The sequence below is a fragment of the Chinchilla lanigera genome, unplaced genomic scaffold (genome assembly GCF_000276665.1).
Source record: "Chinchilla lanigera isolate Chin_1 unplaced genomic scaffold, ChiLan1.0 scaffold00070, whole genome shotgun sequence".
NCBI classification, from domain to species: domain Eukaryota; kingdom Metazoa; phylum Chordata; class Mammalia; order Rodentia; family Chinchillidae; genus Chinchilla; species Chinchilla lanigera.
Genome location: NW_004955471.1, coordinates 10149892 through 10176314, shown reverse-complemented (window position 1 = coordinate 10176314; position 26423 = coordinate 10149892). Strand labels below are relative to the sequence as shown.

Sequence of the window (26423 nt, the reverse complement as noted above, 5' to 3'; positions counted from 1 at the left end):
AACACAGTGCACAACTACTTAGCATCGTCATGAAATAGTGTCCAACCTCGGAATCCAGGTCACAGAAGGTTCTAGAGAGGAACATAGTATTATTTCACTTAGAAATAAGAGAGGTGTAGAATTTTGGTCATTCTGTTAGTAGTCATAGTCAGTTCAGCTTTGGCACACAATTCTAATTCTGTATCAAGAAGTAAACCATGATAGAGGCTATGCAGGAACAAATGTGAAGTTATAACTTTATTGCAGCATGAATGCTGACTTGTAGTAATAAAAAGGTCTATATTTTAATTGTGTAGAATTTAGAGAGATAGGTTGTTTCAGGCAGATGCTTGATATTAAGAGAGAGAATGTACATTTGTATTTTTATACCATTAAAATAAAAGCAACAGTGGGAATGTTGAGGACAAAGTTCGTTTAAAACTGTTGTTGATGTTCACATACACGGACAGAATATATAACATATGTAAGCAACCCTTTCTCTTATCGAGCTTATACTATATGAGGACAAGAAACATAATAGCCAAATATGTCAACATTAGGTTTTTAAAAGTTAAAAATGGCAGTCTTAAAAGTTTGACTAGCAAACTACTCAATGACGAAGTCATAGTTACATAGATTGTTAGATATGAAAGTTATCATATAAATACTCTGACCTGGCTTGTAGCTTATTTTAGCACATAAAGAAATGGAAGTCCAGGATAACTGAATGCCCTGTCGATTATCACCAGGCGTATTAATGTCAGGCTGGTGATCAGACACAGCCACTCTTGGTCCAGGTGAACTCCTTCCCACTAAGAGTACAGTTACTTACCACATTTGAAGCTCATCTAGAAGTTAAAAAGAATAATCCTGATAACCTCAAAACATGTTTTGAGGATAGTTGTAACAAAGATGTAGTAGACATATTTTTTTAAATTCCTTACAGTATTCAGGTATTAAGTACAGTGTTTTGGGGGCTGTAGCACAGACATATTAGATATTTTTTTTATTTAGTGCTATATTTAGGTATCAAGTGCCTTATATGGCTTAAATAATGATCACAACAATCTTCTGAGTTAAATATTTTATTATTATTTGACACACTGTTCTAATAAATTAAAGACCCTTACTTGACTAAGGTCATACCATGACTATGTGGAACACTAGACTATTGATTTTGTTATTCTTACACTATATGTGGAGTGCTGATATAATCTGAAAAGGGTTATTACACACATTCAGATCACATTTTAAAATGAATGATCTAAATTGCTGTGAGAAATTTGAAAAAGATTCTATTGAAGTTTCAAATTTCATTTAGATATAAAATTAAACTAGCAATTTATTTGTAGCACAAAATTATTTTCACAACTTTGAGAGTCCTAGAGGTGTTCATTTCTTTTTGTTTTTTGCTTTTATGACCTATTGCTAAAAATTTCCATTGGAAGCCTCAGCAATAAATTAAAAACAAATCTCCACTCTTTGTAGAGCGATATATCATTACAGTAAATAAGTAAAATAAATACTTTAGCTCTATGGCAGAAAGTGAAAAAGTACGCTGTGGTGGAAAGAATTTAAGCCATTACTCAAGAATTGTAAGTAGAGTTATTTTGTCATTTTCTGAGTCAACATAAATAAGTTGCTGAAATCAGGTACTTTATCAGCATTTACATGAATTGTCATATGGACATAAGTGAAACATTATAATATTTGGGTAATATTTACAAAGATAGGATAATTAGAATACATGGGGTTTGAGCAATGTGGTATTGTAGAGCAATGTGCATAAAATGATTGCCAATGTTCTCTAATTTTACAAATAACTCAGCTCTAAATGTTATTGCAGCTATATTTTCTTGTGATGAGATAAATAACAAAAGTGAAGAAATATATGGGAAAATAAGTACATAAAAATACATAAATTGGATACCTGAATGGATAATGAAATAAAACCTCACAGGAAATAGAAAATAAATTGAATTTTCCCAATGAACATTTATAGCAATTAGCTGCCCACCTGCCCCTCATAAATGTACCAGTGCGAGGGTAAGATCAAAACAGACCCAGAAATGTTTCTCATAAAAGTTTATGGAGCAAATCACAGTAATATCAAGCATGGATTTCATTGGTGAGTGTATCCAAGTCCTGTGAATCTCCTGTCATGGGACCTTTTAAAAGTACATGATGGAAATTTGCCTTAAATCACGGGACTTCTATTATTTAGACTCTCATTGAAATGGAGTGGGGTGAACTGTAAAATTTTATTTTACAGTGTGCTACTTTGTAATAATCTTTGTGACAACCAAGGCTACTTAAAAGTATATAATTTGTTAAGAGGCAGGAATGTATCATTCTCCATTTCCTGTGCAGTAGGTGAATATAAAGCTAATCTAAAAAATAATACTGTTACAAAGCAAGCTATTTTGGAACTACTTTGTGGAAAAACCATGATCCTTCTTAATTTCAGCAGGTATACCTATGAAAGATTGTATTTTTAAGTGTTGCATATGATTGTTAATTTAAAACACATGTTCTTTGTCTGGGCAGAAAAGTTAAAGTGACTGATGAAAAACAAAAAAGGACTGTTCATTGTTTGGTTTTGTTTTCTATTTTGAAAGCCTGAGGACAACTTAATACATTGCCTGGTTTTATTGAAATTAAAATTAGAAAAAGAAGCTTTGAGTTTTTTTATATAATATGGAAGCATTTGACACAATTACATTTCAGTTCATTTTAAGCAGCTAATAATTTTTGTTTCATGTCTTGTTACCTTTCTAACCTCTCAGAGGTAGTAGTAATTTCAATTCACATTGGAAAAAGGTAGATCTCTCATGCAAATTACTTGTAAAGAAGATGTCAATTGCTTTCTTTAAGTCAGCTTTTATTAAGAATCGTTACGTGCAAGTACTGCCCCAGGAGCTATGATGGATACATGCAAAGATTATTCTAGTGTCCAAGCATGTATCTCCATCCCCATGATGAAGGCTGTGTAAATATTACTTTTCTCGATAAAGCAGCATAGAGGAATATTGTCCTTTCCTCTGTAATTATTTCACTTTTGCAGTGTTCATTTTTTTAAAATTCATTTTAGCCTTTGAAAATAATTGTGCTTGGTTTAAACTGAAAAAAAATCAGACATATTTTAACTTTTTGGTGTCATGCGTAACCTTACTTTTGTTAAATTGAGTGGAATTCTTATTTAAATTGAGCATTTAGGGATTAACTATTATATTTAAACTGCTAACTGAAAGGACCAAAATATTTTTAAGATCACCTAAAACACCTGGAAATAGCGTGTCTCACTGAGGAGTGCTATGAGCGTATTTCTGTCGCTTGTTCTGTTTCTCAAATTGGCAAAGGCTACCACGTACCTTCCTCTTACTTCAGGGTCTAGCTGATGCCATGGCAGTTCTAGACTTAGCTATAGTTCCTGTATCTGCCTCTGCATGTGAAAATGAATTCTTTCCCCCAGCTAGAGGACATTTGAGGGCCTGGAGGTGAGGAAGTAAAATGCTGGAGCAGAAGATCAGATCGCAGCACTCTGCCTGTTGTGTACATACGTTGAGACACTGTGTCTTCCACTTGCTAACGTCTGCTTCCAGTACTTCCCTTAAATTTTTCATTTCAAGCCTAGCCACCAACATAATGGAACCGCAGGCAGGATCTGTGTCTCAGTGTCACGATGTTGCCACAGAAGCTCAGGGGAAGCCTTTTCAGATCTCATATTTAAAGAAAAGCCTTTGTTTCTGGCTTTCATGCTGAACTCTCCATGGCTGGGTCCTGCTGCCCATGATGCATTGGTGAATGTGCAGTGCGTGTGGGTCCCCGGCTCATGCCTGTGATCTGTCTGTCTCTGAAAGGCTACTACACATGCGTGGAGGTCATCTTCACCCTGAGGAGACAGGTCGGGTTTTACATGATGGGTGTCTACGCCCCGACCCTGCTGATCGTCGTGTTGTCCTGGCTTTCCTTCTGGATCAACCCCGACGCCAGTGCCGCCAGGGTGCCGCTGGGTAAGGTGCTCCGTGCTTCGCGTCAGGACTGTGAGATGCAGGTTGATCATCCCCAGTCAGAATGCTCCAGAACTCACAGTATTTTGAATTTTAATGTAGTGCTGCAAGTAGAGTCTTCCATGCCTGGCTTTCTATGGTAGGTCACAGTCAAAACTCAAGTGTACTGAAAATAGTGTATAAAGGTCACTTAAAGTGCACATGAAACATCAGCGAGCGAGCTTTGTTGCTAAGACTTGGGTCCCCTAAGATATCTCAATATGGAAATATTCCAAAGCCCAAACAGTTCTGAAACCTGAAATGCTTTAGGTCCTAAATGTCTCAGGTAAAGGCAACTTGACCTGTACCCTTATGTTACTGATGGTCTTGCCAGCTCCAGTGGCTTTGGGAATCAGTAGCAACTCATTTTCTTGGGTGGGAGCTTCTTTCAAAATGTCCTGTTGAACTGGATTTTATCAGTGTCTATATACATCTGTAATCAGGTTAAATTTCTGTTTTCATGCCTGGAGGATATTTTAATGACTTACTCTAGTCTAAGTTTTCTGTCATTAAATAGCTGTTGATAAGTGATTTTTACAGATTACTGAAGTTGAAAACCTTCAGGAGTGCCAACATGAAAAATCAAATAGCTATTCTGAAGCAAATCTTTCTGAGCAATAGCATATGTACCCCCTCATTCAGTGGACACACTCATGTACCTCATGATACTTTGGCCAGTGATGGATTGTGTACAATGCACACTCAAGGCACACTGCAAATTTATACCTTAGAGCTAAGGTGCATAGCAGGTGTAGACGAGGTTAGAGCAGGTATACACTGTATAGCCCATGGATAGCAAAGGTGTACCACACAGCTAAGGTATAGAGCAGATATATACCATACATCCTAGGGATACAGCAAGTGTGTACCATCCAGACTTGTGTCAGCACAGTCTATGATGTCCACACAATGACAGTGTCACCTAATGAGGCATTTCTCAGAGCGTCATCCATTCAGTGACAAATGATGATAGAAATACTTTTTTAAAACACTTACTTAGCATTATTTAAGGTCTGACTGTCTCTTCCTTAAGGCACACATTCCCTAATGCATTATTTCTAAGTCTCATTGACATAGAAACACCACTAGCCAGTCTTTGGGAAATTGTGTCCCTGTAAGAGCTGAAATGTTTCCTTGAGGAAATAAGCAAATAAACTTCAGAATATAGCCACTATTGCATTAATTTCTGATTGTTTTAGAGTGCTTGAAAGATCTTTTGTTTGTTTGTTTGTTTTTCATCCAGTACTAGGAGTCGAACTCACAACCTTGCGCTTGCCAGGCAGGCGCTTTGCCACTGAGCTAAACCCCCAGCCCCCAGAGTGTTTTAATATTTCTGTTCCAGGGCATATTTCCTAAATAAACCCCTGGAGCTCATATAGATGAGCTGAGATCTATCTGACTCTCAGTGAGTGAACAGTGGCTACATTTAATTTTGCTTGTATTGAAAAGGCCTTGTGTACGTCTCACCCCTGACTTGTGGAGAAATTTAATAAGATGCAGATTTTAAAGAGGAGGAAATGAAGAAGGAAGCACTGTGAACGACAGTTTTATCTGGAAAAGAACTTCAGTGGTTCACATCTAATAGTAACCACAAAGACCAAATCCATATCTCAGTAACCAAAAACAAGGGAAATTTACCTTAAATGCTGTGTATCTGTAATGAAGACAATGAAAATCAATAGGCTAATTAAATCCTTTAGGGATGAAAACTAACTACGCAATATATTTAATAGGAAACAACGCCTAGATTTAAATGCTCAGACTTGTCAAAAATACCATGCATTTCTCCCAACTAGTCAATTTTGGTTTATTAGAAATATCTTATGGTCCAGTAGTGACATAAATTCAAACATCACACTTCCAAGGGCTCTTTGGAGACCTCCAATCTCTGACATTTTTTGGAAAGATTTTTCCCTGTGAGTCACCATTCATCACAGGACTTCTAATGTGAGGTCCCTGAATGGTCAGATGTCTACAAACATTTTTTATGTGGTGCTCAGGATTAAGCCCAGGGCCTTGTCCATGCTAAGCATAGGCTTTTTCACTAAGCTACACTCACTGCTGCTGGGGGGAAATGTTGGATGACTGGAAGTCAGAATCTGGAATCATAACTGGATTTGAATTCCCACTGTGTGATTCCTAATGAAACAGCTGGGACAGTAGATCTAAGCTCTTTAACCACAGCTTGGCTGAAATGTCCATTCAGGGATGATAAGGATTTGTGGATGTGTTTTGTATGAGACTGAGAAAGCAGCATCAAGGCTGACTTCAGAGTTCTTTTTACAGCTGAAAGACTAGAGAGATAGCAGGCAGGATGGCTACTGCAGAGTAAGAAGTGAGTCCAAAGCCCAACTGCAAGCTGAGGAGTGATTATTGCACCACACGTATGTATTGCTTTACAATTTGCAAAACACTTACATGTTTTAACTAACTCAAAAAATAGTTAATTTTTGTGCCATGTACTGGGTACTATTCAAGAAGATGGGGGAACATAGTTAACAAAATAAATTTCTGATAGTTAACACACTAGATTTTTTGAAATCCTCTTAGCCTTAATAGTTTAAGATTCACCTGAGAAGAAATAGACACCAAATAAACACGTGTCAGATTGGGACACGGGGACCACAGAGAGGCCCTGGGAGAGGTGGGTGTTACAAAAATAGATGAAGGAGGTGAAGAAATGAATGAGGGTCCTGTGAGTGCCTAGGTGAGAGTGAAGGCGGGCGCAGGGGCTGTCCTGGGGCTGCGATCCTGAGGCTCGCGCCTGTGAGGGGCACTGAGGGGCAGTAAGGTCAGTGTGGCCAGAGCAGAATAAGCTAAAGGGAGAGCTGCGACTCCAGGGCAGAAAGGCAGCGATCCACGGTGAGCCTTGGGCGGTGTGTCAGCCTTGCACACATTCTGCTGAGTTGGCTTTCGTTCTGCCTAATGTGAAAGGCGAAGCCTCTGAAGGCTTCAGAGCATGATCAGGTTGCGATTCCAACCAGTTTTCAATAGATGGTCGCTTACTTTGTTGGGAAAACACTAAGAGGGGGCAAGAGCCAGGGAGAGACGGCGAGGCCGGTGCAGTTATCTAGGTGTATTCCCACGGTACAAGAGCACGAGGCAAGAGATATTAGACAGGATTAAAGTAAAGGCGGGAGGCAGGGAGGTATGTGTAGGTGAGCTGCCTGTGAGATTTAAGAAGCAAGGCTCACCTTGAGGTTCTTTTTGTTTTCCTGTAAAACTAGAGAGACAGTTAACATTAATTGAATTGAGAAAGGTCACAAGCAAAAGTGGATTTGAGAAGGGGAGTAGAGGGGTCTCATTTACATGGAGCAGTTTGAGATGACCCTAAGGAGGAGGATCAGACAGGCAATTGAATATCCATATCTTGGGCTTGGCAGGATTTCAGAACGGGAGCGTGAATCTCAGATGTGTCAGAAGGTAGATGTCTGCACAGAGACGGGGCTGAACAGAGTCACAGGGGAATGGGTGTTGGTGGAGAAGACTGCTTCTGAGAAGGACAGAAGAACGAGCATCAACCAGCACAACACGATTTCCCAGAAGCCACTGGATGTCTTAGTTACTTTTCTCTCTTTGCTGAGACAAAGTTAAAGCGGAAAAGGTTTATTTAGCTCACAGTTTTGTAGAGGTTTCAGGCCGTCATCAGCTGGCTCCAAAGCAAGGTAGCATGGCAAAGAGGCAACAGTTCATGGCAGTGGAAGACAGCAAAATCAACAAGATGAAAAAGGGCGAAGAGCAATCTGCTTTTCCTCCCTTATATTGTATGCAGGCTGCCTACCCTAGGGTGGATGTAGCATCCAGTGCATCTCCATGCCTTCCTCTTGCACAGGCTGAGGATTACAAAGTGAGGACCGTGTGCCCCTGCTGAGTCACTTAGCTAAATTTTTAAACTTCCCAAGTTGACACAATGAATCAACCATCACATAGTTCTAGGATGTAAACAGCCACCTTAGGGCATGTCCTCTACACCCTAGGATGCACTGATGAGTCACTTAAGTTAAGCTTCTAAACTTCTCAAATTGGCACATGTATCAGCCGTTACACAGGGAGACTGTGTCTCTGCATGAGATAAGTGACCGGCCCATTGCTCACAGAGCTTAGGGCTGACGCTTGCTATTCCAGTAAACAAGGCAGAGAGGAGGCTCCCCCTGCAGTTGCCAGGAGGGCCTCAGGGGAACAGCTCTGACAGAGAGCAAGAGGGGAGAACTAGAGACAGGCCCTACACACAGCTTGAGGGAGGTTGTTAGCTGGAGGAAGAAACAGAATAGGGAATTGGGGAACATGGGCGGGAGGGTTTCTCATTCTACTGCTGTTAGGTACCGAAGCAGTATTAAGAGGCACAACACGATGTTTCCATGCAGGGATACATTAAGGTAAACAAAATCAGAGCAGGTTTATTTCTAATGGAGGATAATAAATGATAGTAAAGGGAACAGTGGCAAATGAAAAAAACGTGAGAGGGGATTTGATCCAGGAAATGGCAAGCCTGGCCTTCATTAGGAGCAAAGTCGATGTGTGCCAGGGTTCAGCCATGCCCCACCCAAGGGCACACAGGGTTTGAGGTGTGTGCATCTCTTGCCTTCTGCTGCACCCCTGTTCTGTTGTACACTAATGCAGCCAAAGATAATGGGTGACTGAGTGGATGTGGGTGTCCCAATAAAACTTTATTTATAAATACAGATGATGGCCAGATTAGGTCAGCGGATCATAATTTATTGATCGATGCTCTACCATAATGATGGTGAATCTGTTAGAGCCTTCAGTGATACAAACATTGCCATAGGTTTCTAATCCCTGCTCTGTGGCATCAGCTGCGAAGGCAGAGTGTATGGTTCCAGGCAGAGGAGTAGGCAGGCAGGGATGGCTCATAGGTTATCAACATTGCTTTTGCTTTCTAAATAAAACAAGAAATCACGTGTGGGACGTGAGATGGGGTAGAATGTTATGGAGAAAGAAAGTAGACAAGGGATGAAAGGTAGTCACAGGACTGTGGACTTCTTGACTTTAGTGACTGCAAATTTAGGGGTGGAACAGGAGTTCAGAGAGTTTTCAAGAGAGACTGGGCAACATGTTGGCATGCTTATCTTTAGCATACTCATTAAATGGAAATTAGAGGGTAGGCACTTACTTATTCATGATATTCCATTATTGTTCTTTGATCCTCTTTTCTGGCTAAACTGGTGCTTCTCAGTATAAATATCACTTTTGTCTTCTATTGAAGGACTGATGGAAGTTTGAGTTGTTCCCAGTTTGGGCTGTTGTGAACAACATTACTGTGAATAATTGTGCACAAGCATCTGTGTTCTCATCACTTCTGGATAAATACCTAGTAATGAGATTTAGAGGTTTTGTGGTAAAAGCATGTTTTACTGTTATATAATACTGGCCTACTTCTTGTCAAAATGGCAGGATTATGGACCATGGACCATGAGTTGTAAGTGGACCATGAATTGTAAGTGAGATGATGTAGGATATTGTGTGTGTGAAGACAAGGAATTCAGTGAAGGGACAAGGCATCGGGGAAGTACACTCTGATTGCATGGCAGGATTGTAGATTTTTTAAGGCTAGTGACTGCACATGTTATCTTTCACACTGTCATGAACATTTAATTTTCTTGCCTTATCATAGTGCCTATGACCTCTAGTACATGATGAAGGCAGTCATTGAGTTAGGTCTTCTTTCTGGATGTAGAAAGAAATATCCAAACCACTTAGCATTGACTGTGGTGGTGGCCCTTGGTTTTCTGTTGATGTCTTAATCAGATTGAGAAAGTCCTCTTCTGCCCAATGTTTGGGGAAGATTTATTTTCGATGGATGACTTTTTAGTATTTATCATGGATGACAGGATTTTTCATGTTCTTTGCTATATATACTTTCATGTTCATATAGGTTATGTTCTCCTCTTTGGTGAGGTATACTGACAGATTTCTAGATGTTGTAATTTATTAACACAAATTGTGTTAAAATTATTAACACAATGTTAATAAATTATTTATTAATGTTATAAATTATTAACACAGTGTTTATAATACTTTTTTCCTTTTAATATCTGACTGTAGTGATCTAATATATGATGTAGTGATATCCATCTTTTATTCCTGATATTGTCAGATTGTTCTTTTTTCTTGATCATTCTAGCTAAAGGCTTATTGATTTTATTTTTAAGAGCACCTGTTTTGATTAATTTTCTCCCTTCGTTTACTTTTTGTCCTTGATTTTAGCTCTTACATTATTTCTTTTCCACTTACCCTTGGTTTAATTTTTTATTTAATTTGGTCTTTCTCATATTAATAATTCTTTTTTAACTGCAGATTGAAACCAGATCCCTAGCATTGAGGCACATTTAGCCCTTTTTATTTTGACAAAGAGTCTCACTAATTCACTCAGTAGCCCAGGCTGTGATCAAACTTGTGATCCTTCTGCTTTGACTTCCCACAGTGCTGGGATTATAGGCATGTGCCACTATCCCTAGCTAGTAATTCACTTAATATTCTCTATCAAAAATGGCAGTAATATTCATTACAGGACTTTTATGGTTTTCTGTCCTCTGACATTATCCTCTGTTTCATAATAAAATTTCTACCCTGTTAGGGTAAATATTCAGGTGTCCAACTAAGTTTACTAAGAGTTGATACATGTTAGGTTACTAATAAACATAAATATCATGAAAACACAGAGAACAGTGACAATGTAGTTGGTTTTGGGAAATTAAGTCAGGCTTTTATTTATTTATTTATTTTACCAATAAGCTGACTCAGAATTTGAAAAAAGTAGAACAAATGACTTGAAAAGATGTTTTGCCCAATTAATGCCCATGAGTATAATTAAGTTTAGCAATAATTGAGAAGACATAGACTTCTATGTTCCTCTCCATTTCCAGGTTGGAAAATATTGGGGCTTATATTACTTTTTTTTTCAATTTGTACTTTTTATTAACACATGTTTGCAATATATATTGACTGCGTTCCTCGTGGGAAGTTGGTTTCTGCCCAGGCACATTTTAATTCACTTTTCCATCCCTTTCCTCTGTCTCCTTCCTGCCTCCCTTGATCACCTTCCCATTTAAACCAAATGTATCTCCCTGCTCCCTCTTCTCTGTCTTTATTTTTCTTTTTATTTATATCTTGGGCTTCTCATAAAAGATAAACCATATGGTATTTAAGACTGTGCATCTGATTTTTTTTCTTAACCTCATGGTCTCCAGGAGCATCCATTTTTCCACAAATGACCCAAGATTGTCCTTCTTTACATCAGAGTAGTACTCCATTATGTTTAAATATCATATTTTCTTTATCCTTTAGTTTTTAAAATATGGTTTTACTATTTTCACTAATCTTAGTCTTTTTCTAGGAGCAACAATAATTACTGTAATAAAACTTAGCTGCTTCTCAAATCATTATATATCCAGTATTGCTTTCATCTGCAGAAGTCAGTATATCATCTCAAAACCCTTTCTGTGCAGCAGACAGTATTTGAGGCTTTTGAACAGTTATTTTAAAAAGGATTGACACTTTGCTGAAGCTATTGGAATTATACAACTGATCGGCTCTAGTGTTAAGTATTTTAACTGATTATGAGTAATAACATAGCGCTAACCATGTCAAAGGAAAGGAAAAGAGAGCTTAACATACCTTAATTATTACAATAATCTACTCATTAATTCTTAGAGATGTCAAATCTAAGAAGAGGAAGAAAGCACAGTCATCCCAGTAAGTGAACTGCACGTTCAGACCGAGGCGGACCTGTTACCCACTTTACTTGAATGCAGTTCCCTCAGACCCAGTGTTACCTAGCCCGGGCCAACAGGGCCTCTTCCTCCACCTCCTCTGTGAAAATATGATGGAAGGGAGGAAAAGGGAAAAGAAAATGAGAAGGCAGCAACAAGCAGGAAGAGAAAGGGACACAGAACTGCAGTTCTAAGAAGTTTTATAATTACCTAAATTATATATTACTATGTATTGTATTGTATCAACAGTATATAATTATCAATTTGCTTTAACTGCTTGAATTGATATGTGTTAGTTTCCATATACAGTTAATATTACATACAGCAGAATTTTATGCCTTTCCTGGAAAAGCTGGAATCATTTAATTTTTTTCTGAAGTAATTGGAATGTTCTGTACTTTGACTTCTCTGTTAGAGCTTTTATTGTGAAAATAATTCTTATCAGAAAGTTGCTTTATAGGGGCTGGGGATTTAGCTGAGCGGCAAAGCGCCTGCCTGGCAAGTGCAAGGTCGTGAGTTCGGTTCCCGGTACCGGAGGAAAAAAAAAAAAAAAAGAAAGTTGCTTTATATGTTCTAATTCCTGTTCAGATGGAATTGCTCATGGGTGAAAGTTCCCTTCATAACTGGAATCTCTCTAAAACAAAGTTGAAAGCTTAAATAACCCTCCCTCATCAGGGGGCTCTACGGCTTCCTCAGAGATCCTATAGGCATGTTTAATACTTAAGTGAAACTGAAATTCTGTTTTTATATCTTGGCTTAAATTTCTATTTATTTTTTGAACGATAAGTATTTGCCACCTATTCCTAATCCTCATCAACAATCCTTCCCTGCACGCCTGCCTCTTGGCTGAGGGTATGCTAGAGCACTTACCCGGGGCTGGAGACCCTGGGTTCTGTTCCTGGAAATAGCAGCATAGCACACAAAAGCGCAAAGCCTGCACTGGTTAAGTCGTCTGTCTGGGCTCCCTAAGGGAGAGTTCTCTGGTCCCTTGACAGTTGCTGGAGAGGAGGAACTGGGAGAAAGAGCAGTGATTGCAGAACCTCTTGTAGGGACGCAGGCTCCGCACCTCTCTTTCTGTGTCTGCAGGCATCTTCTCTGTACTCAGCTTGGCCTCAGAGTGCACCACCCTGGCTGCTGAGCTCCCCAAAGTGTCCTACGTGAAGGCACTGGATGTCTGGCTCATCGCTTGTCTTCTCTTCGGCTTCGCCTCCCTGGTAGAGTACGCAGTCGTCCAGGTGATGCTGAACAACCCCAAAAGAGTGGAGGCAGAAAAGGCCAGAATTGCTAAGGCCGAGCAAGCAGATGGCAAAGGCGGGAATGCCGCTAAAAAGAACACTGTGAATGGTACAGGGACCCCTGTCCACATCAGCACTCTGCAGGTGAGTGAGCGCCCTGACACGACGCCGTTCTCTCCGTGGGCAAGGAGTGGCAGCTGCAGGGAGATTCTGCTACTCATGAGGCTGTGGTGCACAAAGTCCTGACCTCCCTTTACATCCCTTTTTCTGCTCCTGGTTTAATTGTTTTGCCTACTATATTGACAGTGCATTTTTTCTACAGTGTTGGTTTGTGTTTCCTTAATAAATATAATATAAAAACCTCAGAGCGGAAGAAAAGCTTACTTATATTTTGCTTACTGTGACCTTTATTTCATCCTGATATTCCAAAGGTATGTCTCATTATTTTCTTTACTCTCAGAGAATTGCCTTATCCATCATTTGGGGTAGGTTCGCTGGTAAAACCTCTGGTTTCCTTTCCTGTGTCTGCGAACATCTTGGTTTTTGCCTCCTTTCGGAAAGACAGTTGTTCCAGGTGCAGGGCGGTAGAAATCACAGTTCACTCCTTCAGCCTGCTGTTGGCACCCGGCAAGGGCTCTGCATCTTCTCCACTGCATTCCTCCTCCTGAGAGTGCAGCGAGCTTTCCAGTTGTCCTCCTCCCCGTGGATGCAGAGTGCTGTCTCTGGACTTTAAAAAAATGTGTATGTGTTAAATGATCAGAAGTGTAATTGTAGTGTGTCTTTTTGGGGATTTCTTTGGGTTAATCTTTCTTTAAATTGCACAGTTTATTGAAAATGTAGGTTTGTATCACTTGCAGAATCTACTCTTCAGTTATTATTTGAGTACTTTTTCACTCTTGCCCCTTTCTTGTTTATTTTAAGGACTCCAGGAACACAAATCCTAGAGCCGGTGTTATACTTCTATATCTTGGGCTGCTATTAATTTTCACTGGTCTCTTTTCTCTGCTTGGTTATCTTGTATTATAACAATCAGCTCAATGATACTCACCTCCAATTTGATCCATGAAATTTATGGTTTGGTTATTATATATTTTCAGTTCTAACATCCTCATTTGGTGTATGTATATATATATGTATGTATGTTTGTATGTATGCATGCCTGTGACTTAGTTACTTTACTTATTACTGAGACAAAATACCCAGCATCCAAAGTTAAAGGGGGAAAGGTTTGTTGTAGCTCACAGTTGATAGAGATTTCATTTCATAGTTGGCTGGCTCCAAGGCAGGATGGCATGGCAGAGGAGAAACAGTTCATGGCAGGCAGAAGCCAGCAAGTCAGCGAACAGCAAACAGAAAAGTAGCAAAGCAGCAAGTGACAGCAGCAACCCTCTTTCTGTCCCCTGTATTCTGTCCAGGCTCCAAGGCCTTAGGGCAGGTAGCACTCATACCAGGTGGTCCTTCCCATTATTTGCACTGCGAACCGTGCCAAACCAATCAGGGATTAATTTAATAATCACACACCCTTGATTATAGCCTCCCATCCTTAATCCAGCATCGCACGTGCTAGTTCCAGCCACCTGTAAAAAAGCCCTACCTACGACCACATATGAGTTTGGGGGGGCCTCTACACACAAGTCATAGCACTATGTGTGTGTTCAGTTTTTGGTGCCAATTTATATTTTCTTTCTCCTGAGGCATTCCAGTTTTTCATTTGTTTCAAACTTATCTAGTAGTTCACTGAAGCGTTTTTATCATGGACAGTTTAACATCAACCATTTCTCAGTTTGGCGTCTTGGATTTGACATTCACTGATTTTTAAATTCAATTTGAAATCTTTTTCCAGTTCACTGCATGATGAACGATTTTCTAGTGACTCTTTCTACTGAATTTTCACGTTCTATATTGTGCCGCTGTGAATCTCGTTTACACTCTGTGTGGTTGCTGACTTTCTCTAGCTCTGTGCCAGGGCGGGAGAGTGCAGACTCATAATTCCCAGGTGAAGAAACCATCCAGGAACTCTGCTCAGTGAGGGTGGTGCCCTGTAGTACTGAGAGTGGGAGTCTCATTGTTCATGCAACCCCACTCTGTGAGCACCTGACTCAGCAGGGTGGCTGTGCTGGCCAACTATGGGTGCAGCTGAAGTCCTGACTTCCACATTCTCCACAATGTGGAAGAGGAAGAGCTCTTTCTCCTGCAGCTTTTGGGTGGGGACCGATGTCTGTGCCCTCTGTGAGGTCTCCACGGGCCTGAGCAGGATGTGAAGCGTTGTTGCTGGCCGGAGAGATGGCAGTCATCATCACACTCCCCTCTGCCTTCTTGAATGCGGTTTCAGGAGGGCTGCAGTGCCTCAGTGGAGCCTCCCCACTCTTCAATGGAGCCCCCCCCCCCGCCACTCTCAGGTACTACAGGGCACCGCCCTCACTGAGCAGGGCTCCTGGCTGGTTTCTTTCACCTGTGAAGGAAAGGGGCCAGAGTTTTCTTTTTCCTGTGACCCTTGGGGGGATTAGAGACACTGTTGGCTAAAAGTTGTCTGTATTACTGTGCTGTCCCTCCCTGCCCTCTAGCTGGACAGAGCAAACTATTGTGGGGGAATTTTATGCAGCAGCCACTGGGTTTTCCAGTTACTAAAAATCACCATTCAGTCCGTCAGTTCCAGATCCCAAGGAGTCTTCCTCTTTCCCTCGAGCTTTCACAGTTACAGCAGTCTTCTACTCCCCTTCTTCCTTGCCCTCCTTTTAAACAGAATGTCCAAGGTTTTCATGGAACTGAGCAAGAGCAATTGGGTCCATGGTCTACTTCATCTTCCAGGAAGCAGAATCTACATTTTCATCCAGTTTTTAGTATGAGATTCCTAGAGTTTATGGCCCACAAGCAAAAATTTGTGATAAAACATAAAATTATTGGGGATTTTTCCACTCCCCAGAGGAGCTGAACTGTTTTAGCCATCACATTATTTTGAGCCTTAATTTGTTTCTTTACTCATGTATTTCTTATTATCCAGCAAAATCAGTTGAGACTGCATTATTGTGACTAGCACCCTCTTGCTAGCACTGGGTCTTATCCATACTCAAAGGTTCTATGAATGAAAGACAATAGTAACAAAATTTTGACAGCACCCAAGTCTACAATTTTGAATAAATTAGAAAATATAAGTTGTGGCTCATTTATGAATGAGACAGTTATTTCTTTGTGGTAATGATATATCTTTAAAAATAAGAGTTGAGTTGAATTCAGTAAAATATATAGAGATTATTTCCTCTGAACATATTTTAATCATCTGTAGGAAATAGCTTACCACCATAAAACCATGCTTAAGTCTCTAAGTCAAGAAATATCATCTCAAATTACTTGGTTTGAAATGTGTGTACATTCCAATGTGAAGGAAGCACAAAGAAAATCTGAGAGAACAATGTTTGAAGCATTAAGAAGCTTTATCTCTACCATATTTTATTCTCGACAGTTTTGTTATACTACCCATTTTTGTTACCAGTAATTTTCAAAAGTGACAGAAATTTCTATGAAAAAATTATAAAAATGTAAGTAACATATATCTTCCTGGGAAGGAATAATTGAAAAATTATAAATTGTAGGTTAATATGACAAAATTTACTTTAAAGATTGTGTTAAGTAGAGCTATTTCCTTATTTTAAGCAGTTTATTTTGTCCCTTTACACGTGATATTATAACTATCATTGAAAATGATACTTACAAACTCTTTTGTAGTTTTCCGTCTATATTTGATATGATAATAAGGCCTAAAAAGTATCAAAGGTAAAAGGAAGTTTATTTCAGTAAAAATCTCTGATAAATGCAACAAGAAGTAATCAGCCAACTAGTGAAATAATCCAGACTTATTTAGCAATCCTAGAGGACTCTTCTCAGTAGAAAACTGAATATTACACACTTTGTCTTCTCACATCTTTAAAAATTGTTTCTCTTCACCAGTGCACGTGTGTGTGTGCACGTGTGTGTGTGTGTGCACGTGCGCACACACACACACACACACACACACACACACGGCACTCATTCAGAATAGAACAATCTTCTAATATATTGCTGAAAGAGGCTTTAAAGAAGTAAATCACTAACATAACCAACTTTTAGCTTTTTGGCATGCTTTTTGGTGTTTTGACATTGAAGTTCATTCTTCTTTTATTGATACATTTATAATAAATAATCTCTGAATAAAGATAACATCACAATTGTACGTTTTTGGTCAACTCTGGGTAAAATTCCTGAAATTATTAAAACTACCACAGTTAAAGATATGGTTATATAAATGATTAGAATATTTCAAATATTCATGGTTGACTTAGGTTATGTGGTTATAACACCCTATACATTTGGTCACATGTTTAGTTATTTACAGAAAGTAGAACCACATTCTGATCTATGTAAAAAGCATAATTTATAGTAAGTACATTTCTACTGAAAATACATTTGGTCTTGTTTGTGAAAAAATAAAAATAAGAGTCATGCTGGGGAGGCCTGCTGCAGGAGGACGTCCTCTTTTGTTTTGCTAAGTTGGTTCTCAAGCATCTAAAATCTTCAAGTTGGGAATTCTAAAAAGAGAAAGAAAGCCTGGGGTACCCACAGGTCCCTGACTTTACAGGTGGCCTGGAGAGTCTAAAGAGATTGAAAATTTTGGGGATGTAGAGGTTCTTTGACTTCGAGCTGTAGTACTGGTCCACCCTCTGAGGCTCGGCGATCTGCTCAGAGGATACTCCAGGGTCTCCCGTCTGCTGCTCCGCGCCTTGCCTGGGCGGTACCTGTGCAAGCAGGATTCCCAAGTGACCTGCACGTGCACGCAGAGTGAAGCTTGGTGCTGACTCACTGTTGAATGTGGTCTTAAAAGTTCAGCTTGGACAACTTAAATGGGGCAGGGAATGGAGGCCTGGAAGTGGAAATATTTGGCTATGCACGTTGTTGGATAGATGTGCATTTCTGTACGTCAGATGTACAGCACTTACATTTTAGTGGCTAGCTTCGTCTTCTCTCACTGGGTTAACCAGTCCTCATTTTGTGCCAGGTATTCTTCAGGACACGGGGCATAAACTGAGGTGACTGAACCCGACTGGTGTTGACGCCATGCAGACATAGGGAGGGCTCTTTCCAGACAGCGTGTTCTCCCAGGGATGTTCGGTCCCTGCACGTTAAAGCGGGGAAGCCTGGGGCTGGAATCCTGGTTCTTCACAATGGTCCACAGCAGCACAATCAAATCTGTCAAACTGGGGTGGGATCCTTTCCATGTGGGCAGCTTTATAAAGTGTGTACGTCTGTGTATTGGTGATCCTTTCTCTTTTTTTTTCAGTATGAAAACTTAGGAAGAGTGACTCTATTTATTTATGTACTGTCTTGGTTACTTTTCTCTCATTGCTGAGACAAATCCCAAAATGAAGGAAGGAAAGGTTTCTTTAGCTTACAGTTTCTGGAGGTTTCGGCCCATACTTGGCTGGCTCGGAGGCAGACGATAACAAAGCAACAAAAGCAAAGCGGGGAATGGCAGTGCCTGCAAGCCTCTTTCCCTCCCTTCTATTGTAAGAACCCTAGCTACTCCCACCCAATGGGTGGCACACACATAATTAACCTTCTAAACTTCTCACATTGACACAATGAACAACATCCTAGAGCAGGAAGGGCATGTCCTTTGCACCCCAGGATGTAGAACTGCTGAGTCACTTAGCCAAACCTCTAGACTCCCCAAGCTGACGCAATGTATCAACCATAACAGTACTTGCTTATTTTTGAGACAGAGTCTTACTAGATAGTTCAGGCTGTCCTGAACTCATTGTATAGCTCAGGCTGGCCTCTGGCTCAGAGTGAGCCTCCTGCCTCAGCCTCCTGACTGCTAGGATTATGGGTGTGCACAACCTGGCTGGAGGCAAGACCTTTTATCTCTTCCTTCCCCATTCATCCTTACTATCAGTTTTTGTGTATGTTTCCACAATTAGATTTACATAAACACATTTACAAATTCTTACCCAATAGGAATGCACAAGTGTACATGAGGTGTATAATGACACTGCCAAAGCGTGTTTCCTAACTCAAAAAGTTTGTGTGTTCATGCCTAGAGAAAAGGGAAATAACTTACATATAGAGTGACAGATGGGTATAGAAACACATTTTTGTGTGTGTTACCAGGGACTGAACCCACAGCCTTTGCCCTGGGATAAGTTCCCAGCTCTTTTTAAACTTTTTTTTTGTTTGTTTGTTTTGAGATTGAGTCTCCCTATATCACAGTTGTCCAGATTGGACTCGAACTTACAATATTCCTGCCTCAGCCTCCCAGACTGCTGGATTAGAAGTGTGTACCTATGTGCTCAGCTTGTGTTTCTTTTTATTGTTGTATTTTTTGACAAATAATATTTGCAAATATTTATGAGGTACAATGTGATTATTGATTTATATATAGATTGGGTAGTGATCAACTCAAGGTAATTAGCACATCCCAGGTCAGGCAATAAGTACACGTTTTTATTTGATAAGAGGAATGAATTCTGGTGAACCTGATTTTTCACTCAGTGTATTTTTGTGGTCTACCTCTAAACACTGCCCAGGAGGTATATATTAGTATTTGTTCAAATGAAAGATAGTCTACTGGTACCTAATGTACTTCTGAGAAATAAAATGTGTTGTATTTAGATGAGGCATTATTGTTTTACCCAGGAATAATCTAGAACATATACATAGAATTTCAAGAATCAGCCAATGAATTATTATGCTATGACAGCAAAAGCCAGAGTGGCAGTAATATACAAACAATATACAGTGAAATGGACTCCTTTTCCACCAAAAAGTAATTAAATGCCAGTAGTGAAGATTTCAAAGATGAATCACAATACTCAGTGTTAACAGTGAGAAAATTAAGCCATGGGTGGAAAGTGAGTGCTAGTGTATCACCATGGGAGTTTGAGTCTAGTCTAATGGCATCTCATTGCTGGAGTTCAGTGGAAACTAGTTATTTTTATAAGAAATTTATCCAAATTTATTAATTCAGAAGTTAGTAGCTACATGCTCTCTGTACCACATGAAATATATAGAGCTGAAATATATATGACTTTGTGTTTCCTTAATGTGGTTGTTTAATACAACTTTATTTATTTATTTATTTTTTTTCCTGTACCGGGAATCGAACTCATGACCTTGTGCTTGCCAGGCAGGCGCTGTGCCGCTGAGCTAAATCCCCAGCCCCTTTAATACAACTTTAGCCAACGAGTTGCAAGTGTCTGCCACATGTTTGTGGTCGCTGTGACCATGTTTTACTGCTTACTTGTAAATGTGCTTTAGAGACCGTCTTATTGGAGGGAGAAGCTCCTCAGTCATTTATGAACAACCTTGTTTAGAAATGGAATCAGTAGGGAAATCAAAGGTTAAAGGAACCCGAAGATTCCTCTAATCTATACACAGTAGAACACTATCTCTTTCGTGGTTAGGTACTGGACCGGAGTTGGATTTTTGTTTCTTGGTCTTTAAATTGGGAAAATTCTCACAAGCCTAAAACAAATAAAGTTGATTTCATGATGTTGCCCTTGTGACTTAGGCAACATTTCACCCTAAATGTTCAAGCAGTCTGATGGTTTAACCAGTTGACTGTGATCGGTGTTAGTGCTTTGTGGCGTAAACAAGTATCTCCTGCGGAACCCAGCAATTTATGAAGTAGTCTTTAAAAGATATGTGTTTTACATGTTGAAAAACTCTACATGTCTCCTGTCCTTAATTGTTCTCCTCAGGTTGGTGAGACCAGATGTAAAAAGGTCTGTACTTCTAAGTCCGATCTGAGATCTAATGACTTCAGCATTGTCGGAAGCTTACCGAGAGATTTTGAATTATCCAATTATGACTGCTATGGAAAACCCATCGAAGTCAACAACGGCCTGGGAAAGTCTCAAGCAAAGAACAGCAAGAAGCCTCCCCCTGCCAAGCCTGTAATCCCAACAGCAGCCAAGCGAATTGATCTTTATGCCAGAGCGTTATTTCCTTTCTGCTTCTTGTTCTTCAATGTTATATACTGGTCTATATATTTGTGATAAACGTTTTCCACTTGTATAAAACAAAATCCTATTTCATTGTGACCACCCTCATTCACATTTACTGATCTGTGAAAACTTTTGCATTTTCATAGCAATATATTGCATTTTGGATGCCATTTGATTAAAATAAAATGTGGCACCTTAATTTGAATGGCAGCATGAACCTGTAATGTGTGTGCTCTAATAATGATGTATATATGTATAGCAAACATATTGCTTTAAAAATAAATGAACAATGAGCATACTACACAATATAAATTAAAACAATTCTCTTCAGTTAGTGTAAATTGCAAATACTTCAGGTAATTCTGATAATGAAATGTTGTGCACGCTGCTTCCTGTTGTGGTCACCTTTATAATGTATTAGTAGTATTTCAGAGTTTCTGCTTTGTAAATTTCAGAAAAGACATCTTATTCTTGTATTAAGATGGTATTATCACAGATTAAGCAGAGTTGTATTCATATTGTTTAAACTTTGTAAGTAGAAATATATCAATTATAAATTATGCAGACTGTGGAGAAATAAAGTTCACAAAACCATTAATTTGTAAAAATCAGATCATTATATCTCAGTTGTCAGAATGCCAGCTAGTGAAACACAGTATGCATTTTTGAAACAAAGGGAAATCTGGAATTAGACCAATGCATACTAAATTCTGGCTTTTGATAAAAGCAAAGAAAAGATAGATGCATCATTTAAGTAGTTAGCATAAAAACCTTACTGAATCCACCTTAAAATTTAAACGTATTTTCATGAATTTCATTTGTTGATACAAATTACACAAAAGCATTGTGCCTTAAAAACAGTTACACAAATTTTACATTGAAATGCACTAGTAGATGTGTTATTTCAGTTCATTTTAGTGAACCAAGAGGAAATAAATGTCATATTACTAGAAGTAACTTGAATTGGAAAGACTACCCACTATCATTAAAATTTTAACTTCTTACTGCATTAAAATGCTCATGCATTTTAAGTAATATTAAAAATATTTTCTATATTTTTTATTTATTTGAATGTTTTGGGGTAGATTACAAAACACTTAAAGATTAAGTAAATTATATCTTTGTTTATGTTAGACTTCATTTCTACTTACAGTTTCTTTCTGGCTGAAAGTCTAGACAACTGAGATTTACTTTCTTTGATCTCATTCCAATCTGAAAGTAAGCATTAAGTCTCATTTTATGAGACCCACCCCATTCCTAAAAATATCACGTTCAATGCACCTTTTTATTTCTACAGCTGGTGAAGTTAGAATTAACAGTAAGATATGTGTAAGACCAAGTGGATATGCTGGGATGTTCCAGATGAGAGTTTGTAGGGACAATTTGATGGGATAATGTGTTAAATAATGTATTAAAATATTATGCGAACTACCATATGTAATACAATGCTGTTTAGTTCATTGATGACTAATTGTAAAGACCTCATTGAAAAAACTTTAATGGGATATAACTTAATCCTCTGTAGTCCTTCAGCACCCCCTAGTTGCAAAAGTGTAACCATTTGAGTGATTTTAAGATGCCACAGATAACTTTATTGATGAACGTCAATATCCTACAAAGATCCAGGACAATAGTGCTTTAACAAAACTATGTGGGGGAAAATGTCTTGAATAGGATTTAAAGCATTTAAAATTTTATGTATAATAATTGTACTTACAATGTTTTTTTATTTTTGCAAATTGTATTCATTTTGGGGAGAATGATAGAGAATTTTAAGTGGAACACGTACCATACTCAAGAGAAGCCCTCATTATGTAGAGCTGTATTTGTTGGAAATAGTGTGAACAAGTATCTTTTCTGAAATATAATATTGTAGCTTCTTTGGTAAATTTTAATACCCAAGTAATATAAGTAAGCATCCCTGGACTAAGCGTATATCCATAACTTCAAATAGAACATTACCTAGTGATCATACAAATGAAGTCCTGCTGACAGTTTGTTTTTAAAGGTCTCTCAAAGGTTGGTCGTAACTGCAGGGCAGTTCCTGCCTGTGTACTTCCAGTATTACTTTTTTCTAGATTTGTGAGAGCTCCTGATGCATTAAATTCAGTGTCATTAAAATAAAAGTTAACATCTTTTTCCTCACAAATCAGTAAGTTTTCTTATTGTATGCTTCTGCTGAAGGCATTGCGGTTTCAGTCACCAGTACTGCTTCCCTTTCCTTATTATACTGGATGTTCCTTCAGGGCCTACGTGCTATGGTTCAGTGTCCTGCAAAGGCCGTGTGTTAAATGCTTGGTCTCCACTCTGCAGAGCTGTTGAGAGGTGGTAGAATCTCAGTGAGGTGGGTCCCTGGGGAAGAGGTTAGATTGGGTAGCAGAGGGCAGTGCTGGGGCCCTGGCCCTCCCTCTCTCTGACTGATTGCTAGCCACCTCAGGGGAACTACTTTGTGCTACCACATGTTCCTACCATAATGCTCTGCCTAGCGACAGGCCCCAAGACTGCAGAAACAGACAACCATGGACTGCTACTGCTGAAGCCATGAGCCAAAATAAACTGTTTCTCTTCTGAAGTTGACTTCTCACAGGTATTTGTGGAGCAGTGGGAAGCTGACTAGCATATGCTTTCTCTTTCACCTGCTCCCCATTCCGGCTGGCAGCAGCGTCCCATTCTCTTTAATGGGGATGTATTCTACCCCTCTACAGTGTTGCTTATTGGTTTAACTCACGTATAACTTTTTACCTGTGAATTACAGAAGTAATGCCTGAGTATGCTGCTATGTTAAGAAACAAACACACGTATTTAGGCTGAGCTTTGCTGTTAAACAGCCTTATCACTTTAAACTAAGCTACCTGTTCACCAAGAGTCACCGCTCTTCTGTACACACTCAGAACTTATTCTGGGCATTTCCAGCCTCTACCAAGGCCATTTAACATAATGAAATATGACACAAATGATATTTCACCTTACGTGTAATTTTGCCATTTCTCTTTTTTTCTTTCTTTTTTTACCATTTAACATATGTTGAAGTTTTTTCCAGTTGGTAACACACTAAAGCTTAACTTCTGCCTCCTATGTTTGTGTAGGATGGAAATTTAAAGTTTTGTTTCCTAATTCAAAACAATATTACAATAAACACACTTGTGTACATATTTGTTTCTGTACATGAACTAGATGTTAGAAGTGGAGGTGTTGAATTGAAAGACATACACATTTTAAATTCTGATAAAAGTTCTCATTTCCCTCCAAAATGAAGCTAATGTGGATTTTCACTATAATTTTTCCAAGTGCTCTCAGTGGTCATCCCTTGCTCCATTTTATATTGCAGATACATTACTTTTCTTCCTATAAAAATGTGGTGACACTATTTCAGATTTCCAAAGAAGCTTTTAAAATATCACAGAAAATTCCTTTGTATCTTTCATCCAAAGATACATCTTCCAACTGGAAATGTTAACATTTTCTCACACTTTACTTTCCTGCCACTACTATGTGTGCATGAGACATTTTTCCTGAATTTTGAAATAAGGTAGCAGATACAATTTCAGTTTACCTCTACCACTTCAGTGTGTTTCCTAAATCACAGGGGTATTGCCTTTCATAAACACAGTGGTGCACTGTATCAACACCAGGAAGTTAACACTGATAAAGTGCTATAATCTAGATGCCTCATCCAAACCTGTCAATTGTCTGTGTTTTGATGCCCAGGATCTAACCCAGGATCCCATGTTTCATTTAACTGTCATGACATTAATTTACTACCATGAGCTTTATAACAGGGTGTTCTCCAGCTCAAATGTGTTTAGTTCCTTTGTTACCTAGTAAATCAAGTAAAAATTTTTCTATAAGATAAAATTTACATGTAATTATCTCTAGTAAACATTTAACTTATCTTTGTGACATTTCTCATAACACTACTTTCCCCACATAATAGTAATAGTCCCTCAGATAGATTTTGAGCATTTTCTATCACATTGGGCTGTGATTGGGGTACCAAGTACAAGCAATCCCTTTCCTTTTAAGTAAGCGATTAATTTAATGTTTTCCTTTTAACTGGAGCATTCTTTGATGTCAGGTATCTTCAAACGCTCCTTTTTAACTAATATGTGTTTTATCCCACACTAAGTGTTTTACAGTCATGTGATTTTATCTCTAGTGAGTAGTTCAGCTGAAAGATTTTCCATCACATATGCAGTCTCAAATTAAGCTGCTCTAAAAATCACTCAGTTTGTCATCATCCACATTACTGAAGATTTCAGTTTATGTGCATAATTGGATATCAAATTTTAAAGTACCAGGCGAAAAAGGAGCAATAGTTTGAAATTTTTTATATAGCTTTTACTCAATATTTTCATGATCTAGTATGACCTTGCTTTATAGTAGCAGGCTCATTCAAATTATGTTTTTAAATTAATTGCATGTGTTTATGAATATACCAATAATTTAGCATTTGTGCACTCACATTTTTTAAAAAAAATGAAGCTAGTTTTAACCTTTTAAGGGATTAAGGTCAATTTATTTAAAAGAGCTATTTCACTGGAGTGAGACTATTTTACAGACTTTCATGTGATTAGTATTGATGGAAAATTTGGAAGTCATATTCAAGGTCAGTTATACTCTAGGGGATACATATGTATAAACTTGGTATTTCATATCACATTTCAAAACCTTTTACATCTTTTCTACATATATTTACACACACACACATACATACACGTATATTATCTTATTAGATCTTTAACCAGCAAGGACAATGAGAAATCTCATGAACTCTGTTTTAGTTACATTTTCTGTGCATTTTCAAATAATAAAAGCAATTATAGAGGTCTTTAAGTTTTTCACATCTCACATAAATAATTATTGCCTGCCCCCCTTGGTGTATTTCTGGAGTCCAATGTCTGTCCATTTTAGGAAATAACCGTGTTTGGGTTTTTTGGTACCGGGAACAGAACTTAGGACCCAGGCAGGCACTAGTGCCCCTGAGTTACATCCTGGTCCCAGTAACCAGGTTTATTCGGGGCACAGCAATCTTGGCAGATCTAACAGGGCTTTTGCCTCAGCGCTGTCTCCTGGGGACGGAAGTGTGTGCAGGGCTTCTGTGAGGAAGAGAGAGCCATGCAAGGGGCCACAGGCTGGGAGGCAAGGGCGGGCGGGGTCCCTCTCCTTACCTTCTTTCCTTTTCGGGGCTGGAACACCGCAATGGACTTCACCCTCCCTGGCTAGTTCTAAAGGAAGATTTAGCAGTGAGCATCTCAACTCTGTATGTGGGGCTTCTCTGAGGACAAAGGAGAGGGTGGGATGGAAGGTCTAAAAGAGTGGGAACCAAGGGCAACTCTTAAAAACCCCCCTTTACAAGAGCTGAGTACTGACCAGGCACGCAAAATGGAGATGGGTAAGTGTGTACCGGGTACTCTGTGTGGGACCAAGAACCGGAAAGAGTGAAATGCAAAGTGC

General features: G+C 38.9%; 1 protein-coding gene across 1 annotated transcript in view; it reads left to right on the top strand.

Moving 5' to 3' along the window:
• The window catches only part of Glrb (glycine receptor, beta), an 84856-nt gene extending 61738 nt beyond the window's left edge, over positions 1-23118 (top strand). The window contains exons 7-9 of the mRNA XM_005400944.2: positions 3840-3992; positions 12845-13137; positions 20724-23118. Of these exons, the coding sequence (XP_005401001.1) occupies positions 3840-3992; positions 12845-13137; positions 20724-21020 (743 nt within the window). The 3' untranslated portion in view covers positions 21021-23118. The remainder of the gene's footprint in view (positions 1-3839; positions 3993-12844; positions 13138-20723) is intronic.
• The last annotated feature ends 3305 nt before the right edge of the window (positions 23119-26423 follow it).